The following is a 21,875-nucleotide window of genomic DNA, read 5'->3' as shown; positions in this document are numbered from 1 at the left end:
AAGATTTGTTTTAAAAGACACTTAATATACAAATAAAAGCAATTTAAGGTTTCAGGTTTAAAATAGGTGATTTTGAATTCTAGCAAGTCAAATAGAAAATCATTTAATCCAGATTGTAAATCATATTTTTAGTGGTAAACTTTTAAAAATAAGAAAAAATGTGATGAACACATGTATCATGAATGACGTTTGTTATTGTTTATAATAATGTATATAAACATTAGCAAATTAGTGTTACAAAAAAATAAGAATTTTATATTTTTGCTATATATATATGGATAAACTGATATTCCAAACAAATTTAATACATTTTTGAGTGTTTATTAAGTATCCCTTCTGGTTGTTCAGAGATTGAATTTAAAGGTATATTTCAAAGCGATAAGACAATACTATAATTCACAATATAACCAACTAATAGTTATCACGGAATGGTATTGATTATGGCTTATGAATAATAAATGTATAAAGTAACTATTATTATGTATGATAATTTCATTATTCAAAACTTTTATATTATTTTTGTATTTGTCTATATTTATATATTTGAAAATTTAATAATAAATAAATAAGTTACAGTTTCCCTAGTTATTTTAAATACACAAAAGAAATGATTAATGTTCAATATTTAATTTGTGTATTTTTATTCTATGTACATATAATAATTTGATGTTATACCGCAATAGAAAATGGAGGAATCAGAAGATGATATAACTTTAAAATCGTTAAGCGAAGAAGCTTTGTATGAGCTTGCAGATGAAAGTATAACGGTATCAAACAAATGTATATTTGCCAGGTAGATCATTCAATATCTATTAATCGAACTATTAATGAATAATTATGTATGAACGTTTAAATTATGATATATATATATATCATTGTGGTTATTTTAAATAAATAATTTTAAGTTCTATCAAAAAAAAAAAAAAATTATTGTTATGATTATTTTTGTATTTAATATATTTTAAATGTTTGTTTTTATAATAATATAAATTTATATTTATTTGATGTAAATTAGAATATTTTTGAAGTATTCTCATGTAAATAAATAAATTTTGAATGATTAGTTAAGATTTTTAAATATTTATTTTATGCATACCTAGATGATCATAGACCATAATAGTGGAGTAACATTTTATGGGTTAAAATAATATACCTACTTAAAAGTTGTACTCTTGGTATTTTTAATGAATTTATATCAATCAAGCATATATCTCTGCTAAAATATTTTGCTTACTAATAAAAATTTAAATAAATAATATGTATTTGTATAAAAAAATGTTCATTGTTTGAAATTAATGATGAAAAATAGTATGGTAATTTATTGTATAAAAATATGTACAAAATAATTGTTTAATATTTTCCTATAAATAATGATATAATAATATAATATGAAGTATATAATATTTTTGTATTGAAAGTTATTCATTTTCAATATACTATGTATTTTTTTAGGTTTCAAGCTAAGGTAAATTTACTCTACTAGTAACCATCCTATTTATTATTGACTTTTAGTTATTATAAGTTACATACAAGTTATAACTCAATTAATAGTCATAAGTTACCTATAACTAATATTCTAAAGTGGATTTATTAACTTTTCTGTTTCCATTAATTGTTATCATCATTAAAAATGAAACTCTTGATACTTATACCTATTATTGTAAAATTTCAGTAGTAATGTTGCGTGCCAGTATCAGATTTGAATCCAAATGGTTAATTTGAATGAAAGTTAAACTTAATAACGTAATATGTTTTATTGCATATAAACAAAATACATGTAATAAATAAATAAGTGGCTGAGTGACGTGAAAGTGCTCAGTTGTTGATAGCTTTGGTACATCTGCCGTTGCTGGTCTTCGGGCTCCCTTATATATTGTGGTGCGTCTCTTGTTTACGTCGTGTTGTCGCCTTCTGGGCGAAACCAGGTGTCCTTGTTGTTGTTGTTGCAAATTCGGACACGAATTTGAGAATGTGCAATAACATCTCAAATGCATCATTAGTGCACTGTAATTATTGGTGCGCTTACTATCCCGACACGTGTCATGGTCATAGTAGCATCCGCATTACCCTTGACACGAGGCATGGTCATACTAACTTAGCCTTGTAATCTCGTAGATATCTTATAGATATCTCATAGCCCATAACAGTAAAATAGAGTAGTTCTTTCGCGTTATTTGACACCATGTCCTATTACTCACAGACGTGCCGGCTTTTATCAAGTAATAACTCTTTCGGTTCTGAATAAAAAAACAAAAATTGTAGTATAATTCATTAAAGTAATGTTTTAAAAATTTTTACGGAAAATTCTTACGTTTGATCTGTATAATACACTTAGGATATTCACTTTGCAATCACAAACCACCCTTGAAATTTGAAATTATATTGAAGTATTATTTCGACGATTTATGCTGTATACAGACACAAAAAAAAACCACATCATTGTAAAATCAATCTATTCATCACTTCGTTCAGAATCTAAGAAAAGATAAATAATTAGACTCGCCATTTTTTTTTTAAACTACCTAACTTTGTACGCTACGTTCAATAAAGGAATTTCCCTATAATTATTGCGATTTCGTTCATCTCTTTTCTTGTGTATCGGTTAGATTAGGGACTTTTTCCAATCTTCTGGAAATTCTTCTGTAATTCAAACTTTTGTAAGCACTTACCAAATTCTTTGTGTCATATATTCTCCTCCTTAAAATATGTACATATTTCCTTTTATCATATCTTAAAATGTGTGATAAACCTTGTTTTCATTGTCTCATTGTTTGTATCCTGTAACCATTCTTTTCTAATGCCTTTTCTTATCTCTAGTATTTCTTAACATAGATTATTGAACCAACATTTTGACATATTTAAAATTTAACTGTGTATAGATGATGCTAATATAAACATTTATTGATAATTTCAATTATTTACATTGATTCATTTTTGAGTTACTATCACATATAAAATAGTTTTACGTAAAAATTCTCGTTTTTTCCTTCACTTTTTTTTTATTTTTCTCAAGTTTTCGAAAACTGTTGAAAGTTCTTACTTTTTACCTCTAAAATGCACTAAGAATATTCACTTTGCCATCAGAAACCACCCCTGAAGTTTGAGATTGAAGCATATTTTTGACAAGTTATGTTGTACTCTATGTATAGGCTCAAAAACAAAACAAAACATATCATTGTAAAATCAATACATTCATCACTTCGTTCTAATCTAAATCTAAGCTAAAAGTGTAAAAATTGAAAGTTTTTACAACTAATGTCGCTGTAATTGTTATGAAAAATCTAAATACTAATGAAATATTAAAAAAAAATTAAATTATAAATAGCACAAAACGATCTAAAATATTGTTGTGAATATTCGGTGTAAAATAAAAGTACCTAAAGTTATTCATTTTTGAGTTAGAATAAGAAACAAATAAATTTTGTCAAAAACTAGTTTTATATAAAAAAAGTTCCTGGTTTTTGAGAAATACTTATACTCTATTTAACATGAAAACTGCGCTTTTAGATAACTGGTTTTCTACGCATCCCTAAACGATACCTTGCCATAGTTACGGGAGTCGATAGCAGGGTGATACTAAACGCAGAATTGCACCGTTCTCTTACTACACTGAGTATACAATTTTTTACTTTTTACTGCCAAAGATACCAGCTAGATAAAATGTTCTTCCCGAGACCTTAGAGTTGTTTAACTGTTCTAAAGGCGATACACATAAAAAAAACCTGTTATAAAAATCTTTTCATTAACTGTAGTATAAATAACTATTTTTAAGTTTATAGTATGTAGACTATTTTATGTTTATGAGATAAATGCACTCCATTGACGCACTAATAATATATTTGACTTGCATAAGTTATATTCTACATTTCATATTCCCACTTTCTTTTATTAAAAAAAAATAAACTACCTATTTCAGATGGGTGAAACCAGAAAATGTAGATGAATTAAAGTTCGTATCCAAAGATGTTTTATTGATAAGAGCCGGAGAGACCATAATATTTTATGATGTTGATACTCAAAAAGAAGAAATCTTAATAGTTGGCAATAAATCAAATAGTGGTGATGGGAAATATGAGTTATCTTTAGAAGGCATTGGGTGCATTGATTGCTGTGAAATAGATTTATTGGCTTTGGCTGAACAACCACCAATACCTAAGGTGGTTATATGCTCGTATCCTGAACTAAAAGTGTTAGCAACTCTTATTGGTATGTACAGAAAGAAATAAAAAATAATTTTACAGCTACAATGTAAGTGTAAAATGGATCTAAAGATAAAATTCAATTTAAGTTTTTATGTATTTACATATTGTACATAAACCCAATGTTAAAATTAATTTTGTTTAACACTATACGGTGTAATTATACCCAAAATGAAACGTATACAATGGCTTAGACTCTAAGCCTTAGAGAATGCGCTGTTAAGTGTTTTCGTGATTCGTAAGTGCATGGCGTTTAAGTTATTCCTACTACTTGCAATCACACTGGTCGAACGAGAGTTCGAACAAGTGCCACTTTTTTATTCTTTGTTCGTCCAGGACATATCGCGTTAAATGTTAATATAAATCTTATACCCGTAAATACAGTCGTAATATCTTAAATACTTCCACGAGTAACTATGAACTTAACGATTTTAATGTAAACCACTACTTACCTTAATATTAAATAATATATGTACCATTGTACCAATATATAGATCGTAGATATTGTTCCTAGGTACTATAACATATCTTGATTTGTATTTATTGAACTATTACTTATTCAAATATAATATCTTTAATAAAATATAATTAAATAAAAAAATTTACCTCCATGCAACTCAATACTTTTTTAAAATGCCTCTGCAACTCCAGGTTAGATAGGCTACCAACTTTTTTACAATTCATGAAACAAAAATGATATGGAATTTCAATTTTTTTATTCAATACTCTCTCACATGTATCTTAAAATTATCATTTAACATTATCGCAGTATCGATTTCTAATTCCAACGAACAAAAATGTGTTTGTTTTATAACCAATTTTATTTGCCTAAAATAGAAATAACATTACCAATTGTTATTATTTTATAATCATCATGCTTATTTAAATATTTACTACTAAATATTTTTTTCTAAATCACACAGTTTGCGTTTAAATTTAAATCAGAATAAAACCCTGAACGAATTAAATTTAATATAAATTTCATGTTCATAAAATTACATTCAAAACCACCGTCATATTTGATATTTTGTATGTAGACATGTCAACAATTCTAAGTCCATTTATTTGATAAGTTAATATCTAAAATTATATAAGTAGGTAATTTAGTGTAGTCGCTTATAGATTTGAGCGATTTAAGAATTTAATATATTTACTCCAGAAATGTGATTTTCGTTTTTTGAAAACCCATTAACTTTAATTTTAACATTATAACAAAATTAATTATAACTAATAACAATTAAAATATTGAAAATTCTAAAGATTGAAACATTATTTATCGATTTGTTATCGCGCATTCACGTATACGGTCATAAACAATAAATAACACATATTATTGTAAAATCAATACCATTACTCAGTTCAGAACCTAATCAACAAAAATATTTTGTAAGTATTAAAATTAAAATAATTTAAAATGAATGCATAAGTATATTATAAAACAATTTACAAGCCTATTAGAAACTATGGATGAAATATCAGATTGATTTGTAATTTCCGTAAAAGTCTCGCGACTCGTTCAGTAGTAAAGGATCAGAATTAAAACTTTAAAAACAAAATTAAAAAAATAATATTTTTTTATTATTAATAGGTAAATACATTATATTTATAAAAAAAAAATACATTTTGGGACTTGACGTGTTGGATAATATAATCTGTGTTACGGTATTATAATAAATAATAAATTGTTCTATTTTAGTTTAAATATTCTATATCCAATATAAATAATATCATGTAAGAACTTAGGTATCTTTTGTTTTTTATTATATCGCTTGGAAATGAGATTACTATTTATATTCTTCCTTTGTAGACTAATATTGTTATTTTTATTTTCATGTTATTTTAAAATTATAAAAAAAACACAAGTGAAAATAAAATAAAATAATATAGACTTATAAATGTTGTGATCATTATTATTTGTAAGCACTGTTGTAAGTCTGAATACTCAAGTCAGAATGACTGACAATTTTTTAATAATATTTCCTAGTTTATAAATCTATATTTATTAAATAAAATCGTATGAATATGAATAAGTGATTAATGAAATCAAATGAAAACACGATTTCGGCTCATATGATCAGCTATCAAATATATTAATTTTTGCCAATACAATATGCGTACCCGAGAATATTTCAAGCACTCCATTATTATATTTAATATACTATAAACGAGTTTCTATAAAAATTAGTGAACATAAGTTTTTTTATTATTGTAGATGGTAAAAATAATTATCTGGAAAAAATCACACTTGACTATGTGTGAGTGTGGGGGGGGATTTGTACCCGGGTCTTTGATTTCTCTTCACGGCCATGTTTTACAATTCATATAGGTACCTAATTACGAAAATACTGACGACGGCCGACTACGCGCTATCTGCTTCCTTCGCGCGGTGAACGATAGCAGAATAAGATAGCATGACAAATTTAAAAGTATTAAAAATACCTATTACTAAACTTAACTACGGAAAACTGTAATTGCTCGCTTTATAATAGTTATAGAGAAAAAACACGCAGGTATAATAAAATCAAAAGAAAACAATATTACAGGGAAAACATCATATGCATTTGTACATGACACTATTTACAGCATATTTATAGTATCGTGACTTTTTAAAATTAAAATTTCTCTCAAAATCATAGTAGGTACTGACAGTATTTATGTCTAGACGTAATATAATAATGAAATATGATTTCAAAAAAATTGAATCAAAATTGTAATGCATTTCAGATAGTAGCTGTTCTGCAGCTTATAAGTCAATACTATTTCTAAGATTAGAATATTTAATCGGCTTGCGTGGTTACCCAGCATTTGATTTGATAGTTTGGGCATGGAGAATTGGAGAAAAACTTTTGGTCGTTGACACTGGATTCATTCAACCAAATCAATACCTAAAGTAAAAGTTTTGGTGTACCAAATTTTACAAGTATTATGATTAAAAAAAATATGCAATACAAATAATAAAATAATGATACTACGAGAGGCTAACCTATACTGATCGATTTCTCTAGATCTTTGATATATACTAAAATTTGATTAATTGTACCTAATATGTAGAATGTGCAATAAATAAGCGATTTTTTTAAAAAAAAACTTATCAATCATAATTTTCTATACATCAATTTTATTCCCTTCAAAATACTCTCCGTCTGTAGCAATGAATTTATCCTATCTTTGTTTCCATTGGTCAAAATATCCCTTACAGCTCTCAAAAGTTATGCTCCTTAGCTGTCTTGTCGTTTCACGCTTTATAGTTTCTATATTGTCCCATTTTTGCCCCCTCATAAACATTTTACATTTTAAGAGCAAAAAACATCACAGGGAGCTAAATCAGGAAAATATGGGGGGTGGTCTAGAGTTTTGATTGAATTTTGGGCCAGGAACTCAAGGACCAGCAAAGACGAATGAGCAGGCGCATTGTCATGACGCTGAATCCACTCGTCATATCCTAGCAAATTTGATCGTACGCACCGTGAGCGATCTCGTTAGCACTTGATAACTTCCACATAGAAAATAGCATTTACAATTTAATCTCCAGGAAAATATTCATGATGAACCATATCTCGATAGTAAAAAAAATTAAAATGACCTTGATTTTTGATCTATTTTTACGACATTTTTTGGTTCGGGGACAATTTTTTGACTTCAACTCCGTGGTTACGTGGATGATTGTTCTTTGTTTAGTTAATCCATCTATCTCCGTTTCAACAAAAGAAAAAAATTAACAGTCTCGACGATCCGGCGATTACTATCGCAATATCAATAGTGTTAGCGTGTGCCAAAATAGTATTATATTATTCTTTGATCTGTAGACTGTTAATAACTGTTAATAAATAGCTGTAGATAACTAGTTCATGTATTTATTGGACATACTACGTGTGGATGAATCATCCCATAAATTAAGTAAATTTATTTAGACTTCTTCTATTCATTAGAAAAAATAGTACCTTTGGAACTAGGTTTATGACGTATTACACCTACTATGGTAATATTGAAACTGATCGTTATATGAATATATTAAAATATATAATTTATCCGTTTACCAGTAAGAGTTAGGTATATTGGTTCAATATACTTAATTATAAAGGTATACTATTATATTAGATTATAATATGCAAATTCCATCTTAGGAATCTAAACATGAACATAAAACAGATCTTATAATCAATTTTTTACGAAAGGTAACCATACTGTACACAGAGACATTAGACACTTAAATTAGAGTAACTAAAACCATAATACCCATAATTGTCCGAACCAGCGGTTCCCAACCTTTCTAATTGTGTGGACCACCAATTGTGTAAAAAAAATTTTGAGGTCTTCTTATAGCACACTTATATATGTATTCATATAATTATAGTATTTAATATATATGAGATAAAACTACATTCAAAGTTCGATACTGTTAATTGTACACTTATTGTACACTGCAGTTATTAATATTAACTAAATATAATTATAACCAGAAATATTAATAGGCATATATAACAAAAATATATATAGTAATATTATTTTAAATATATATAATGTTTAATATTATATGATACACGACCCAGTACCATGCTGCTCCCAGCTCTCAAGTGAGCCGCGACCCATGGGTTGGGAACCGTTGGTCTGGACTAAAATAAATAGTAGGTACATTAGTAAAACGGGATCATTTCGTTGATACGACAACCAGTGGTCTAAAAAAATATCGGTACGAGTTATAAGAATGACTGGATATTAGACCTATATGTAATTCTTAATTTTTATTACCCAATTATGATTTAATTCAGCCCTGGGCTTGACGTCAATCTTTAAATTGCGTTAATGTGTCAAGTTAAATATATTATAATATGATCATTGTCACATCGCAGTCTTTCAGGGATAACCACAACTGGCAGAAATGACGTTTATCTTTGCCAGACTGAACTTGACGTTGGGTGTATGCTTCAGTTGTGGACGTTACACATAGCCTGCAAAACAGTGTACGCAGAGAGAACTAAGGTCAAGGCACCTCCAGGTGCCACAGGATCTGGTTGCTGGACACCATACGGGTGGTACGTGTTCTGCGACTCATTGGCAAACGTTTACCGTGTACAACCAGGCTCATCAGAACCAGAAATCGTTGTAACAACAGCAGTAGATTCAAACTTGGAGAAATATGGTAGCGACGACGATGTACCTGTCGCGTTAGTGTGCCCTAGCAAACAGGGCTTTGTGCTGTACACAGTCAATCAAAGTTGTCAGCTGACGGTAATCGTGTTGGGTTACTATTACAATTTTAATTTTTTTTTTTTTTTTTTTATTAACATTATTATCCGTTTAGAAGTGGAGAGAATAATTAATATTTAATACTATAACCAAAAAATATAATGTATATATATTAATAAGTTTCCAAGAATTTATGTTAAATTTGGACATTTGTCTAATTGTCTCTGTTAACTTATAGACCATTTTTTCATAGCCAGTTGATGATTATCAAAACTAATAAACTATTTGAGTCTCAATACTATCAACAAATTTAAGAATAAAAAATTATATAGATATTAAGATAGTTATTGATTATTGAATAAATGGTATAAAAATGGTTGCGTAAAAGTTTAGGCGAATAACATCTAAAAAAAAAAAATAGTAATTTATTACTGTTATAATAATAAATATGCAATATGTATATGTATTCAGTCAACGGCAGCACGCACTAAAGTAGTTTTATTAACAACATGAAAAAAAAACGCAATAATTGATTTCAACCCCCTCCATTATATTTTTATGATAAGCAGCGAGTAATGACCAAACGGGAATTTAGCATATTTTTCTATTAAATTAAAGTTAAATTTACTCGTTTTTATATAGATGATTTTTTATAATACATACACTTATATAATATTTATACCTCCATTTTAAATAATACTCTGATGTGTTTAATCCACAGTGTTTTAAAGACACCAAAGGTATATTTACTAAAATATGGACGATAATCGTCGACTACAAATTGCAGTGTATTGTAGCTGTAAAAAACGATATTTACGGCTGGTCGAACGAAGTATGTTAATAACACAATACCACTTCATATTAGTATAATTTGAGCTTTAAAGTTTAGATAACGATACTAAATATTTATTTTTCCCCACCTTCAAGGGAAGTTTATTACAACTTACACAAAAAAATCAAAAAATAATGAAAGTTTATGGATCAAAAATCAAGTATTTTACATTTATTAGACCTACAAACGAAACAGTAGCAACCATTAACAATAAAAACATCTTGCAAGTGTGGGATGTTTCAACCGGAGAATTTGTAAAAATTGTATTTATTTCTTGAAGTAAAGTAATCTTCTATTGTTTCTTGCTGTACTATAGAAAAGCAAGATGGAATTAACCGGCACTGCAACGGATTTGTGTAGTAATCCATTTTACAATTATATTGGCATTACGTTTAAAAACGGCAAAATGGAAATTCTAAGAACTGATCCCAAAATTAACGAAATAGAGTGGATCGCAAAAATAGTGCTATGTGATGAAGAGTTATCAACAGTAAAATTTTTCTCAAATGGGAATACTTGTATCGTCACCAGTTTTCCCACTGGTCGATTTTTTTATGTTAGCGTAAGTAATTATTAACTACAACATTGTATCTAATATATATTTTAATATTATTATTATATCGTATATCTATTTGAATGATTTCATTATAAATTACTTACTAACATTTCATCGTTTAATACTCGAAATAAAAAAATTATGAAAAAAGTGGGTAGGTATCATTTTATTTATGTATAATAAATAGTTTTATAGTTTAATTTGTATATAATTGACTTTTAAATATTTTTTAGATAAAATTAGGACAAACATGTTCTGTGATTAGAGAATACCATTTGGAAAAGTACGTTATTGATTTTGACATAATAGACTTTAAAAAATCGTCGTTTTTAACTGTGTTATACTCAAATCAGAAAAATATTGAAAATGCTGGTAATAATATTACAATATTTGATTTAAATTTCAATGTGATTTTAAAGTTACAAGATACTCAATATTACTACATATCGATATTTAAATGGAGTCCATGTAACGTACCAGATGCAATCAACATAGCCTTATCTGTCTTGTTATCGAATGTTATTCACTTAATGACAATAAATATCATAAAGGTATGTTAAATTTAATACTATTTTCAACTTGTAATTTATTTCAATTTATGTTTTTCGTTAAGGAAAAAGTGTTAGACTCACAAATTATACAATTAGATCGGCAACTTAGAAATATCAAAACATATGTTTGGGAAAACCATTGTGTTATATTTAGTCCAAATGGCTGTTATAGCCTTTATACATTTTATGATAATGGACAGTGGAAAAAAAATTTTATGGTTAACTGCAGTCACTGTTTCCTAGGCATGATAGCTGCTGAAATTGATATAAATATCTGTAATATACTAACACTAAGTGAGCAAGGAAACTTTGTGTGTACAAGTTTAAAGTAAATATTTCAATAGTAATAATAAAAATATGATATTTTGATTTTTACTATTATGAATTAGATAATAATAATATTAAATTTCAGAGGCACTTTTAATCATATTGGACGGGTTTATAAAAACAGTGCTCCAATTATTGTAGATAATTTTGAAACAAAAGGAATTGGGTTTGAAAATGAACTAGAATGTTAGTTTTATAATTTATGGAAGGGTAAAAAATAATTTATGAATTTCCACAGCCCCAAAACGTATAACTTGGTTAATGATTAATAAACAGAATGAATTGAATGCCAGTGAAGCGGCATACAGTAGCCAAAAAAGTAAAATAACTCAAGACTTTGAAAAAATAAAAACAAAAGTAAAAATAAATAAATATATAAGAATCAATCTATTTGCTGAAATAGAATTTAATTTCAATCTACCAATCCATAATCTAGGTCGAAAATGGTAATGTTAATATATTTTTAATACTATCTATTGTTTTTCGAGTAAGATATAATAATAAATATGTTAACTTCATATATAGTAGATAATATCTCTTTGAAACTATTTTCACATAATTCATGACATTCTGGACATTTAATTTAATTTTCTTTGGGCAGTTAATAACGTATTCAATAACTGTACCTTACTAAGCTAAATTACATCCATTACGATCAAGATTTTGTAGTGTAGTGGTTTTTAAACTCTGGTACGCGTACCCTTTGCGGGCACTTGAAATTTTTTTTAGGCTACCAGTCTGGTCAACAAATCTTGAAATGAAATAATGTAAGTTTCTAAAATTTTTTATATATATTTTAGTTTAGTTACTCAAAAGGGGTGCCCAAAAAAGTTTATTTTTAAAAAGGGTACAGTATTTATAACATTTTGAGAATCCCTGTTGTAGTGTATTATTATTATTTAAGTATATAAATTATAGGTATACTTGCTAAACTCGTGCACTTCGTAGCCCGTTAAAAACCCTACATCTTATATGTCTCAAACTATGTATTAAATTCGTTACCTACCTGGGATTATACTAGCAGTATATTTTTATACATAAAAATAGATAACGGTAAAAATATACAAATCGTAATATATATATATACGCAATATACATTTTGTTGTGAGAACCTGTTCAATTGACTTGTTCAATCATTAAATCCGCCACTATTGGAATATTATTTAAGTTGACTACAAAAAATTCGTCGCAAAAATCTTTATTAATCAATAAATTCATTGTAATTATTTAAAATATTAACTCATATCTTCTTTTTTTACTAATACTGCAACTTCATAAAATCTATTTTTAATGAAAAAATACTTATATATTCTATGGCATATATCATTCTTATCACGAACTCGCTTATCAACATTTTACTATAGTAATTTATATATATTATATTTAAATAGTTAATAAAAAAATACTCTTTGTAAAATAATATTTTCTATTTTTAATTACCCTATTTAATATATATATATATCTTATTTTTATAATGAATTAATGTAGTAGATAATAATGATTAATGGAAAAAAATTTCTGAAAACATAGCTGATAACAATTTTATAAAATGTGTACATACATTAATGGGGTTAATATATATTCCGCCATTAACGATTACGTTATCTGTTTGAATTTTAGCTTATACATTTATTTGAAACAAATATCAAAAGACCGAATTACATGCAAACAAATATAGAAGAATTCGATTTAAATGTAGATTATACACTAAGTTTTAAAAAAAAGTGTATGTTAGAACGTAATAAATATAAAGAAAACATTTTTAGTGACATCAACAATTTCAAAATAGAAACTGAAAATATTATCAAGGAAAAATGGGAAACTTTATTTATCAAACCAAAATCTATATATGTATGTGTAATATAATAATCAAAAACTAACCTAATGAATTTCAATTCCAATTTAATTTTAGTGTTTAAAAAATATATATAAAGTAGACAATTTTCCAATAAGCACAATAGACCAAGAAGTCATTAAAAAAGCAAATAAAATCATAGAAGAAAGAATATTAATTAGAGATATGTCAGAACAATCCACTGAAGCCTTATTTTTTAAGTAAAAAATATAAATACATTTTGTATACAATTAAACGTAAGAAAAATTATTTCCTAGAGATAATTTTGATATATCGGACATTGAATCAAATTCAGAATTAAATTATAAACATAATAATGATATATCAATAATGGGCTCAATAAGTTATAAGTTTGTTGAAACTATGGACACTCTAAATTCTCAGTACAATTATTATAAATTAGAAATGGCCGAGGATGAAATAATTTTACTTCAAGTATGTGATTGATAATATTTAAACGTATTGATGCATCGTTCTAGTTATTAATGCTCATAAAAATTTTACTAATTTAGTTTATGATTAACAAATTAAAACATAGATTTAATCAACTATTTGATGATTTGTTTATTGAAAAACAACTGCAATTAGATAATTTGAAGGAATATCAGGACCGATTATATGTAATTGAAACTGAATTACAGTTGGCATGCAAAGGTAGGTATTTAAATTGAATCAACTGAAAATCCAGAAATTAAGTTGTATTTATTATTATTTTTTTGTTTCTAAGTTGAATCAACTGGATCTTTGCCAGTTAATTATAAATGGAATAAATATGAACAACCCGAAACATTATTATACGTGAATGACGATGAAGTTCCCGTAGAACTGTATCATTCTAGTAGTGATGAAATGTCAACTAATGAAGAAAAGAACAATAAATTGTTAAAAATAGACAACTTTAAACAGCGAGCATTGATGATAATGATGGATGGTGTGCTGGAAAAAAGATGGGAAGATGAATTAAAAAAAGATGTGCCTAAACCTGAATGCATGGTAGTGTGCATTTTTTAATATTTATTAAATTGTATAGTACATTAATCATTTTTGTTTATAGTTGAATAAAAATCCAGAGGAATATACAGCTGATGATTTTAAGGCTATAAAAGCTTATGAAAAACTAACTTTAATTCTGAACGATGAAAGAATAAAATATAAAAATATTCTCGAAGAAGAAAAGATTAAAATCTATCATCATATCGAACAGATTATAATGGAATTTGATAACAATGTATTTACTCTGTTTCAAATGAAATTGAAGTATAATTCAGCTATCAATCAGGAGCATTTAAAAATGCTTAGACTTTCAAAAATGTTAAGTGATAGTGATCAACGAAAACGCCAAATTAAAGAATACAAGTATAATTATTTTTAATTTTTATGATATTTAATTACACTTTTAAAATAATGTTTAAAGAGAAATCATTTTGAAGTCGAGAGAAACTATCATGGAGATTGAAGAAATTATTGAGGAAACGAATAAAAACGCAGCAATAACCGAGCCAACTTCTTTGCTTAATATCATAGAAATATTGAATCATAAAAATAACAACCTTAGTAAACGTTTTAAATCTGAATTTCCTTCCAAACTTAAATATGAACAAGCGTTAATCATCTACAAGTAACATTTTTTAAAACTACACTTCCTAAATATATCTTTTAACATTGTATAATTAATTTTAACTCTTAGCCGGAGACCTAAAATATATGGCAACAAAAATTATTCTTCATTACTTGGTTACCAATTTGTCGACAGTATAATGGATCCAACAGATAATAAGCTAAATATTTTGACCACAGAGTTCGTTAAATACTTAGATACACTCAATATGTATGACGACTATAAATATGTAGAAAATAATAATCTGAATATGAGCAGAGATACTTGGCATAAAGTTTGCAATTTTAGACGTATGAAAATTGAAACTGAATTTAATATCAGTACTTGTCAAAAACATGCAATAGACAATGATAATTTATTAGAAAGCTTAAAGTACAATAAAAAAAATAAGGAAAAGACGATTGAGGAATTAAAGATGTCTATAATTACACTAGAAAATCAAGATTTTTATTATGAAGACAACCCTGAGGTCAGTTTAAGATTTTTAGTAATGAAAATAAAAATTACTATAATTTATTTTTGATTTAAATTATAGATTCAATTAGTATTAAAACAAAGAAATGTCGAAACTGTTCTTACAGGAAACTTTGGTGATTTCGAAAATACATCACTTATTTCCAAAAATATTATAGATGAAGTGAACACTGAAATTAAAGTAGACTATTAAATAAGTTTTTTTTTAAATAATTATAGATAATAGGTGGTAAGAAATGGAAGTGAAATTTATATCATATAATTTACAACATTCAACTGTCATACATTTATCTTCCATAGCCAATATATTTCTAATATAGAAATAGTTTACAAAAATATAAAACCTTTCTGGAAGTACTCGTATAAAAACTCTTTGAAGAAAACAAATAATATTATATCTGATTGCATTAAATATAACAATAATATTCCAAAAATATTCGAAGCATTAATATCTACATAAATGACGACAATTATGTCACCTTATATTAGCATAATGGAAAATGGATGTAGACGTAGACCCAAAATGCAGATTTCAACAAATGTATTATCAATCTAAAATCATATTATATCATATAAATGTTTATCAATCTAAAATTCTTAAAGCGAAAATGATCATTGAATTTTATTTATATGGATGGATTTTCAAAAAGAGTTCGATAAAGTAAACCTAAACCATAGTTGTAGACAGGATTAACCATGGAGGGGGGGTAGATTAAAAAAAAATAATTAGTAATTTCTCATTGTTCTCATTGTTTAAGCAGAAATCATATTTGTTATCACGTACAGTATATGCTATAATGTGATAAGTCAAAGAAAAACTTAACAAACTTGTTAAAAGTACCAAGACATTATATTCATGATAAAATTGATAACAGTATAAATAACTCAATTTAATTAATAATACTATGTCAGATATCTACTATGTTGAATTATGATAAATAAATCATCAATATTAAAAAAATAATTGTTTAGCACAGAATATAGTGAACAAAATTTAGTAACAATTAGTTTAATTTTAAAATTATTTAAAATAAAAAGAAAAAAATATCAACATTCAATTATTATTTTGATTGAAGATCTTTATAAAAAGAATGATAAGTGGAAAGAGCCCCAAAGAACATTGAGATAATAATTGGTAGATGTTATGAAGTTGAATTTTTATCCTCTACTAAAGGCTTTAAATCCAAAAAAATTCGTCGTAAGAACTTCTATTACTATGAATTTATGACCTGTAACTATTGAGCAACTTACCAAAATTACCCATTATATATTGGGCAGGTACATAAATAGATTTCCCCTTTTTTACACTTTCTACACAAGAGTGTATACTATCACCCTTATTTTGGGTATAGCTTATTCTAGAAACGTGTGATTTTTTTTGATTTTTAGAGTGAAGGAAGCATATTCCCACATCGGATAAATAAATCGGTTGCAATTTTGATCGCCCCAGTTGTTTGAATAAAAACAAAATTCTCTACACCCCATCTCTTTTATTGTTTTTATACATTTTAACAAACAAGTTCCAATTTCATTGGAACTTCTTTTTCCTCCGGACTCATTTCACATGTAACAATATCCTTGTTTATGTCATAAACGATAAAATTATAAACAGCAATGTTTCTTTTATTGTAATTACTACTAACCTCACCTTGTGGAGTTATAAGAACTTTTTCTAAATCAAAAACAGTCACACACAGGTTAGGGTTATTAATCGTTTGTAATTAAACATTATTTTTTTTGTCTCTGGCAATATCTTTGTTTTTTAAACGATCTTCATGTTCAGATTGTAGTATTAATTTTTTCTCAACACTGGCTAGTTTAAACTACTCACACTTGTAACACAGATCTTTTTTGGGTTTGAAAAACTGAGGTTAAAAGTATTGAAAATGTCTGTATACTGTTTTTGTGTAGCATTTGTTTCAAACCAATCTTGTTTAAGTATTCCATCAACGACATTGCTCTTAGGTATTCTGGTGATTGTATTATAGACCTTGGTACTACTTTTGATCGGTCTCTTACTTTTCTGACTTATATTGAGAAAGTTACGTGCAAGGCACTGAAGCTTCTCGAATTTGTTAAAAGAAATTCTGGTGAGTTTAAATTGCCTAGTTTTCTGAAGGCCTTATATTGCTCTTTCGTTCGGTCTGTGTTGGAGTGTGGTATAATTATTTGGGAACCATGAACCATTGATAGTAGTTTTCAACTCAAAAGAGTTCAGCGAAAATTTTTAAAATTTGCCGCTTTTGCTTTAGGTATTAAGTAACCTCGTAAGTATGAACTAGTGTGGCAGCGTCTCCGTTTATCTACTCTATGTGATAGGAGAAAATAGGGCAACCTTACTTTCCTTTCTAAACTTATAAGTGGTGAAGTTGATACCCCTGTTCTCCTATCTAAAGTTAATTTCAGAGTTCTTACATATTGTTCCAGATCCTCTTTCGCATTTCATATTCCTTTTAGCAGCTGTAATTATTTAACTAATCACCCCATTGTTTGTTTGATGAAACTGGCTACAATGAAGGCCCGAAATTTCTTAGTATTTAGTCTACTTATTGTCTTTCAATCTAAAATATGAGTAATTTTTTCTTGTGAATTATTGTCAATAAAATCAATGTAATTGAGCTCGACCGTTATTCAATAAAAATAAATAAATATTTAATATTCATAGTATCGCCTATTATTATATACCTATTTCTTTTTAAATCAAATAATATCATAGAATGAAAAATTATTGGTCTCAAATCGTCAACAAAAGATTAATTGGTATATTTAACAGGGAAGTCATAATTTTATTGTCTAAGTTAGTACCAATAGTAACTATCTAATTAACATTTAATACATTTAATTATTATGTATTGTTAATTTATTATTATTTTTATTTTATTATATTTATTTGTTATAATTATTATTATAATTTAACTTCATTGTTATATTTCTCGAATTAAGATACTACATACTATACTATAATTACCAAGGGTACCGAACCGTTTATTAACAAATAAATAGATAAATTAATATTAATATTTGGTAAAAACCTTGATTAATCTTCCCTCGATGGCTCGATGACTCAGTTTTCTCATCATGGTACCAATTTTTTTATGTACCTATAAATATATTATTAACTAATAAGCAATATATATAATTAAAATATATTTCATTTTTAGGAAATGGGTAATTCTAAAATTAATGCTGTATCTAATTTACTTAAATTCAAATGTAAACATCGATTATTAGAATGGGAATATGAGATGTTAAAAAATCATAAAATTCAATTATATACATTTCGTTATGATTTTATAACTTCAATGAAAATTACCGAGAATATGTTATATTATTTCAAGTTCAAAATAAAAGGAATAAATATTACTGAACAAGCTAAACAAAATTTAGATAAAGATCTATCTGCAATGAAATTTGTAAGTTATTTAACATCGATATCAATTTATTTATTAGATATTAGATATAATATAACATGTTGTTTATTAGACTTATTTAAAAACAAAAGAAAATCTAAATCTGAAATTAAATGATCTGTATAAAGTAGCAAGTAAAACTAAAAAAAGAAATAAAAAGACTGACGAAGACATTGACCAAATGAAGTGGGAATTAAATGAGTTAAAGTGCCATATCAATTTCAGTTTGAATGATAAACCGATACATCATAGTGGTGAAAAGTAAATATTCTGCAACTTGTTTATAAGTACCATTCATATTTCTATCCATACATAGCACATTTCCAACTAAGGTTCAAATAATTGTGATCCCAAATAGGTTAAATTACAAGGCCGTAGCCAGGGAGGTTTAGGGTTCAACCCCCTCCCCCCCCCCCGATTTTTTTTGAAAATAAGATTGAATAGTAAGAATTTCATATTTTATTACATAATATGACATATTTATACTTTAACCCCCCTCCGAAAAAAAAAATATTTATACATTATCTAATGAGTATATCTATATTATTGAACTGAACTATAATCCTAAGAAATAACATTATTTTATCGGTATTTTGTTTTAGAATGAAAAATATTATGAAATTAGCCAAAATAAATACAAAAGTGCTAAAATTAAAGAAAGAAATTGCATTATTGAAAATTGAATTGGAATTACTGCTTCTCAGAAGATAGTTTCCATCAAGTTAACATTCAAAACAAACAAAAGAAAAAAAAATAGCAATTTACATCATTTTTTGGTATTTACAAATAAAAAATTTATAAAAACTATCAATATAAACTAATTTAAAAATAAATAAATTATAATAAATATAAAATATTATATGCCATATTATTATATAGAATATTTTTTGCACGCAATTGATATCGACTACTTGTCAAAGATTATTTATTTAAACCGTGAACTATAATGATAAATAGTATTTTTATTATATTTATTCATCGGGTGCTGAAAACTTAGTTTAATATGTGTGTCTTTTGGTACAAAAATATTGGCAAAGTAATCTTAGCAAATCATAACACTTTCACTGTATTTTTTTTCTAAAATACCAGTGTCTGTTGAGTATAGACTTTATTTTTTAATATTCCTAAATGATAAATCTAGTAGTGTTAAACCACTTTGTAAAATTGACAAAAAAAAAAAAATTATAATCATAAACATATAAACATAAACAACCAAGGGTTCAAACATAAATATGATTTAAACATAAATTTCAAATTTTATTTTTAAAACATAATTTAAATAATTAAATAGGCATTTTAAAAATTATTTTTTTAATTTTTATTAAATATGTAAAAATGTATATATATGTACAAAAATATGAAAGGAACAAAACAATACTAAAAAAAAAAAAAATTAATATATACTCATACAATCTTATCATGTATATGAGACACTTTTAAACATGGAACTGAACATAAAACAATATCACATTTCTTACATATAAGTTGTGTCTTTTAATTTATTAAATACATAATATCGTTTTTAAGGTTTTAACTTATTTGATAATGGCAGAAAGGGTAGAACACGATTGAATGATTGATGTCCTATTTGGCAACACGATATCGTGTGTTTTCAGACAAATTAATTAGTGTACGAAATTGTATACAACGTTGTCAAATTTATTAATTTCAACATATACCCAATGAATTTGAAGTACATGTACAGTTCTATAAAAATTTATATGAAACAATAAACATAATGAAAACAACTAAATAATAGTTAAATAATTAATAAATATAAAAAATAAATAAAATCGTTCATACATTATTATTATTACTTAAATTCAAATTCCCTGACATCTATAACCTACTATTTTTAATATTGGATTCAATTTTTATGAATTTTATGCTCACCATAAACTTTTATAACAATTTAAATTCTATTTAAATAAATTTTTTCTAAATTCTTTATTTATCCATAACTTATCGTATAATTTATATTGTCTGCATTTGAGATTCTTTTAAAATTGTTATGCGACATGTGTTGAAAAATGAAGACTATGATATTGTCCATTATAAGTTCTATTAACACACTCAATAACACTTTTATTTTGTCTATTGTATATTCGTACTCATACTTTCATTATATTTTAATATAGTAGCAAAACCAAGTGTTTCCTTAATAAAATATTTTACCAATAGCATCAATAATAATGATTCCAAACTGTGTTGTCAACATGTTAATAATAAGGTTTTACATTTTTTTTACATTTAATATTATAATAATGTTCAAACAGTTATATTAGAATTAAACTACATTTAAAAATTATCAACTTGATATAGTTTCGATTGTTTGAAATGAAACCATAACTTTTTATTAACAAAATTAAAGTGAAGTAGGTAAATTTACATACATATTTACAACAAGATTTTACTTTATTTACATTGAATATTATAATAATGTTCAAAAAGTTATATTTCAATTATTCTACAATCAAAAATGATCAATTTGTTATAGTTTCAACTGTTAGAAATGAAAATTCAATTTGATATAAGCTAATTCAAACTAAACTACGAACGATTACATTCATATTTATAATAAGATTTTATTTTTTTTCATTTAATATTATAATAATGTTCAAAAAGTTGTATTAAAATTAAACTACATTTAAAAATGATCAATTTAATATAGTTTCAACTGTTAGAAATGAAAACATAACTTTTTATTAACAAAATTAAAGTGAAGTAGATACAATTACATACATATTTACAACAAGATTTTACTTTATTTGCATTGAATATTATAATAATGTTCAAAAAGTTAAATTTCAATAACATTACAATCAAAAATGATCAATTTGTTATAGTTTTATCTGTTAGAAATTAT

At 26.1% G+C, this 21,875-nt stretch overlaps 1 protein-coding gene across 3 annotated transcripts; it reads left to right on the top strand.

The window, feature by feature from the left end:
- The first annotated feature begins 256 nt into the window (after positions 1 to 256).
- LOC114127888 (cilia- and flagella-associated protein 43-like) lies at positions 257 to 19,877 on the top strand. Of its 3 annotated transcripts, XM_050206275.1 has the most exons (23): positions 258 to 793; positions 3,917 to 4,206; positions 6,924 to 7,089; positions 9,050 to 9,428; positions 10,108 to 10,218; positions 10,314 to 10,472; positions 10,535 to 10,780; positions 11,008 to 11,325; positions 11,388 to 11,653; positions 11,738 to 11,838; positions 11,891 to 12,009; positions 13,273 to 13,503; positions 13,565 to 13,707; positions 13,765 to 13,942; positions 14,020 to 14,161; positions 14,235 to 14,500; positions 14,562 to 14,863; positions 14,922 to 15,125; positions 15,195 to 15,594; positions 15,661 to 15,780; positions 18,761 to 19,012; positions 19,083 to 19,270; positions 19,612 to 19,877. In XM_050206275.1, exons 1-23 carry the CDS (start codon positions 687 to 689, stop codon positions 19,718 to 19,720), a joined length of 4,797 nt encoding a protein of 1,598 aa, XP_050062232.1. In that variant the 5' UTR covers positions 258 to 686; the 3' UTR covers positions 19,721 to 19,877. The 3 variants fall into 3 exon arrangements, with proteins under 3 accessions (XP_050062233.1, XP_050062232.1, XP_050062234.1); XM_050206276.1 differs by lacking the exon at positions 19,612 to 19,877 and having other exon boundaries at positions 257 to 793; positions 19,083 to 19,274; XM_050206277.1 differs by lacking the exons at positions 258 to 793; positions 3,917 to 4,206 and having other exon boundaries at positions 6,992 to 7,089; positions 9,058 to 9,428.
- Positions 19,878 to 21,875: the final 1,998 nt, after the last annotated feature.

The sequence above is a fragment of the Aphis gossypii genome, chromosome X, assembly GCF_020184175.1.
Source record: "Aphis gossypii isolate Hap1 chromosome X, ASM2018417v2, whole genome shotgun sequence".
NCBI classification, from domain to species: Eukaryota; Metazoa; Arthropoda; class Insecta; order Hemiptera; family Aphididae; genus Aphis; species Aphis gossypii.
The sequence above is the reverse complement of the archived record's forward strand: the minus strand, read 5'-3'. Positions and strand labels throughout refer to the sequence as shown.

Coding starts and splice junctions, on each gene's coding strand:
- LOC114127888 (XM_050206275.1), top strand. CDS start 687: ATGGAGGAATCAGAAGATGATATAACTTTAAAATCGTTAAGCGAAGAA. Junction 11,654..11,737: donor TTTGTGTGTACAAGTTTAAA/GTAAATATTTCA, acceptor ATTAAATTTCAG/AGGCACTTTTAATCATATTG. Junction 15,126..15,194: donor CAAGCGTTAATCATCTACAA/GTAACATTTTTT, acceptor TTTAACTCTTAG/CCGGAGACCTAAAATATATG.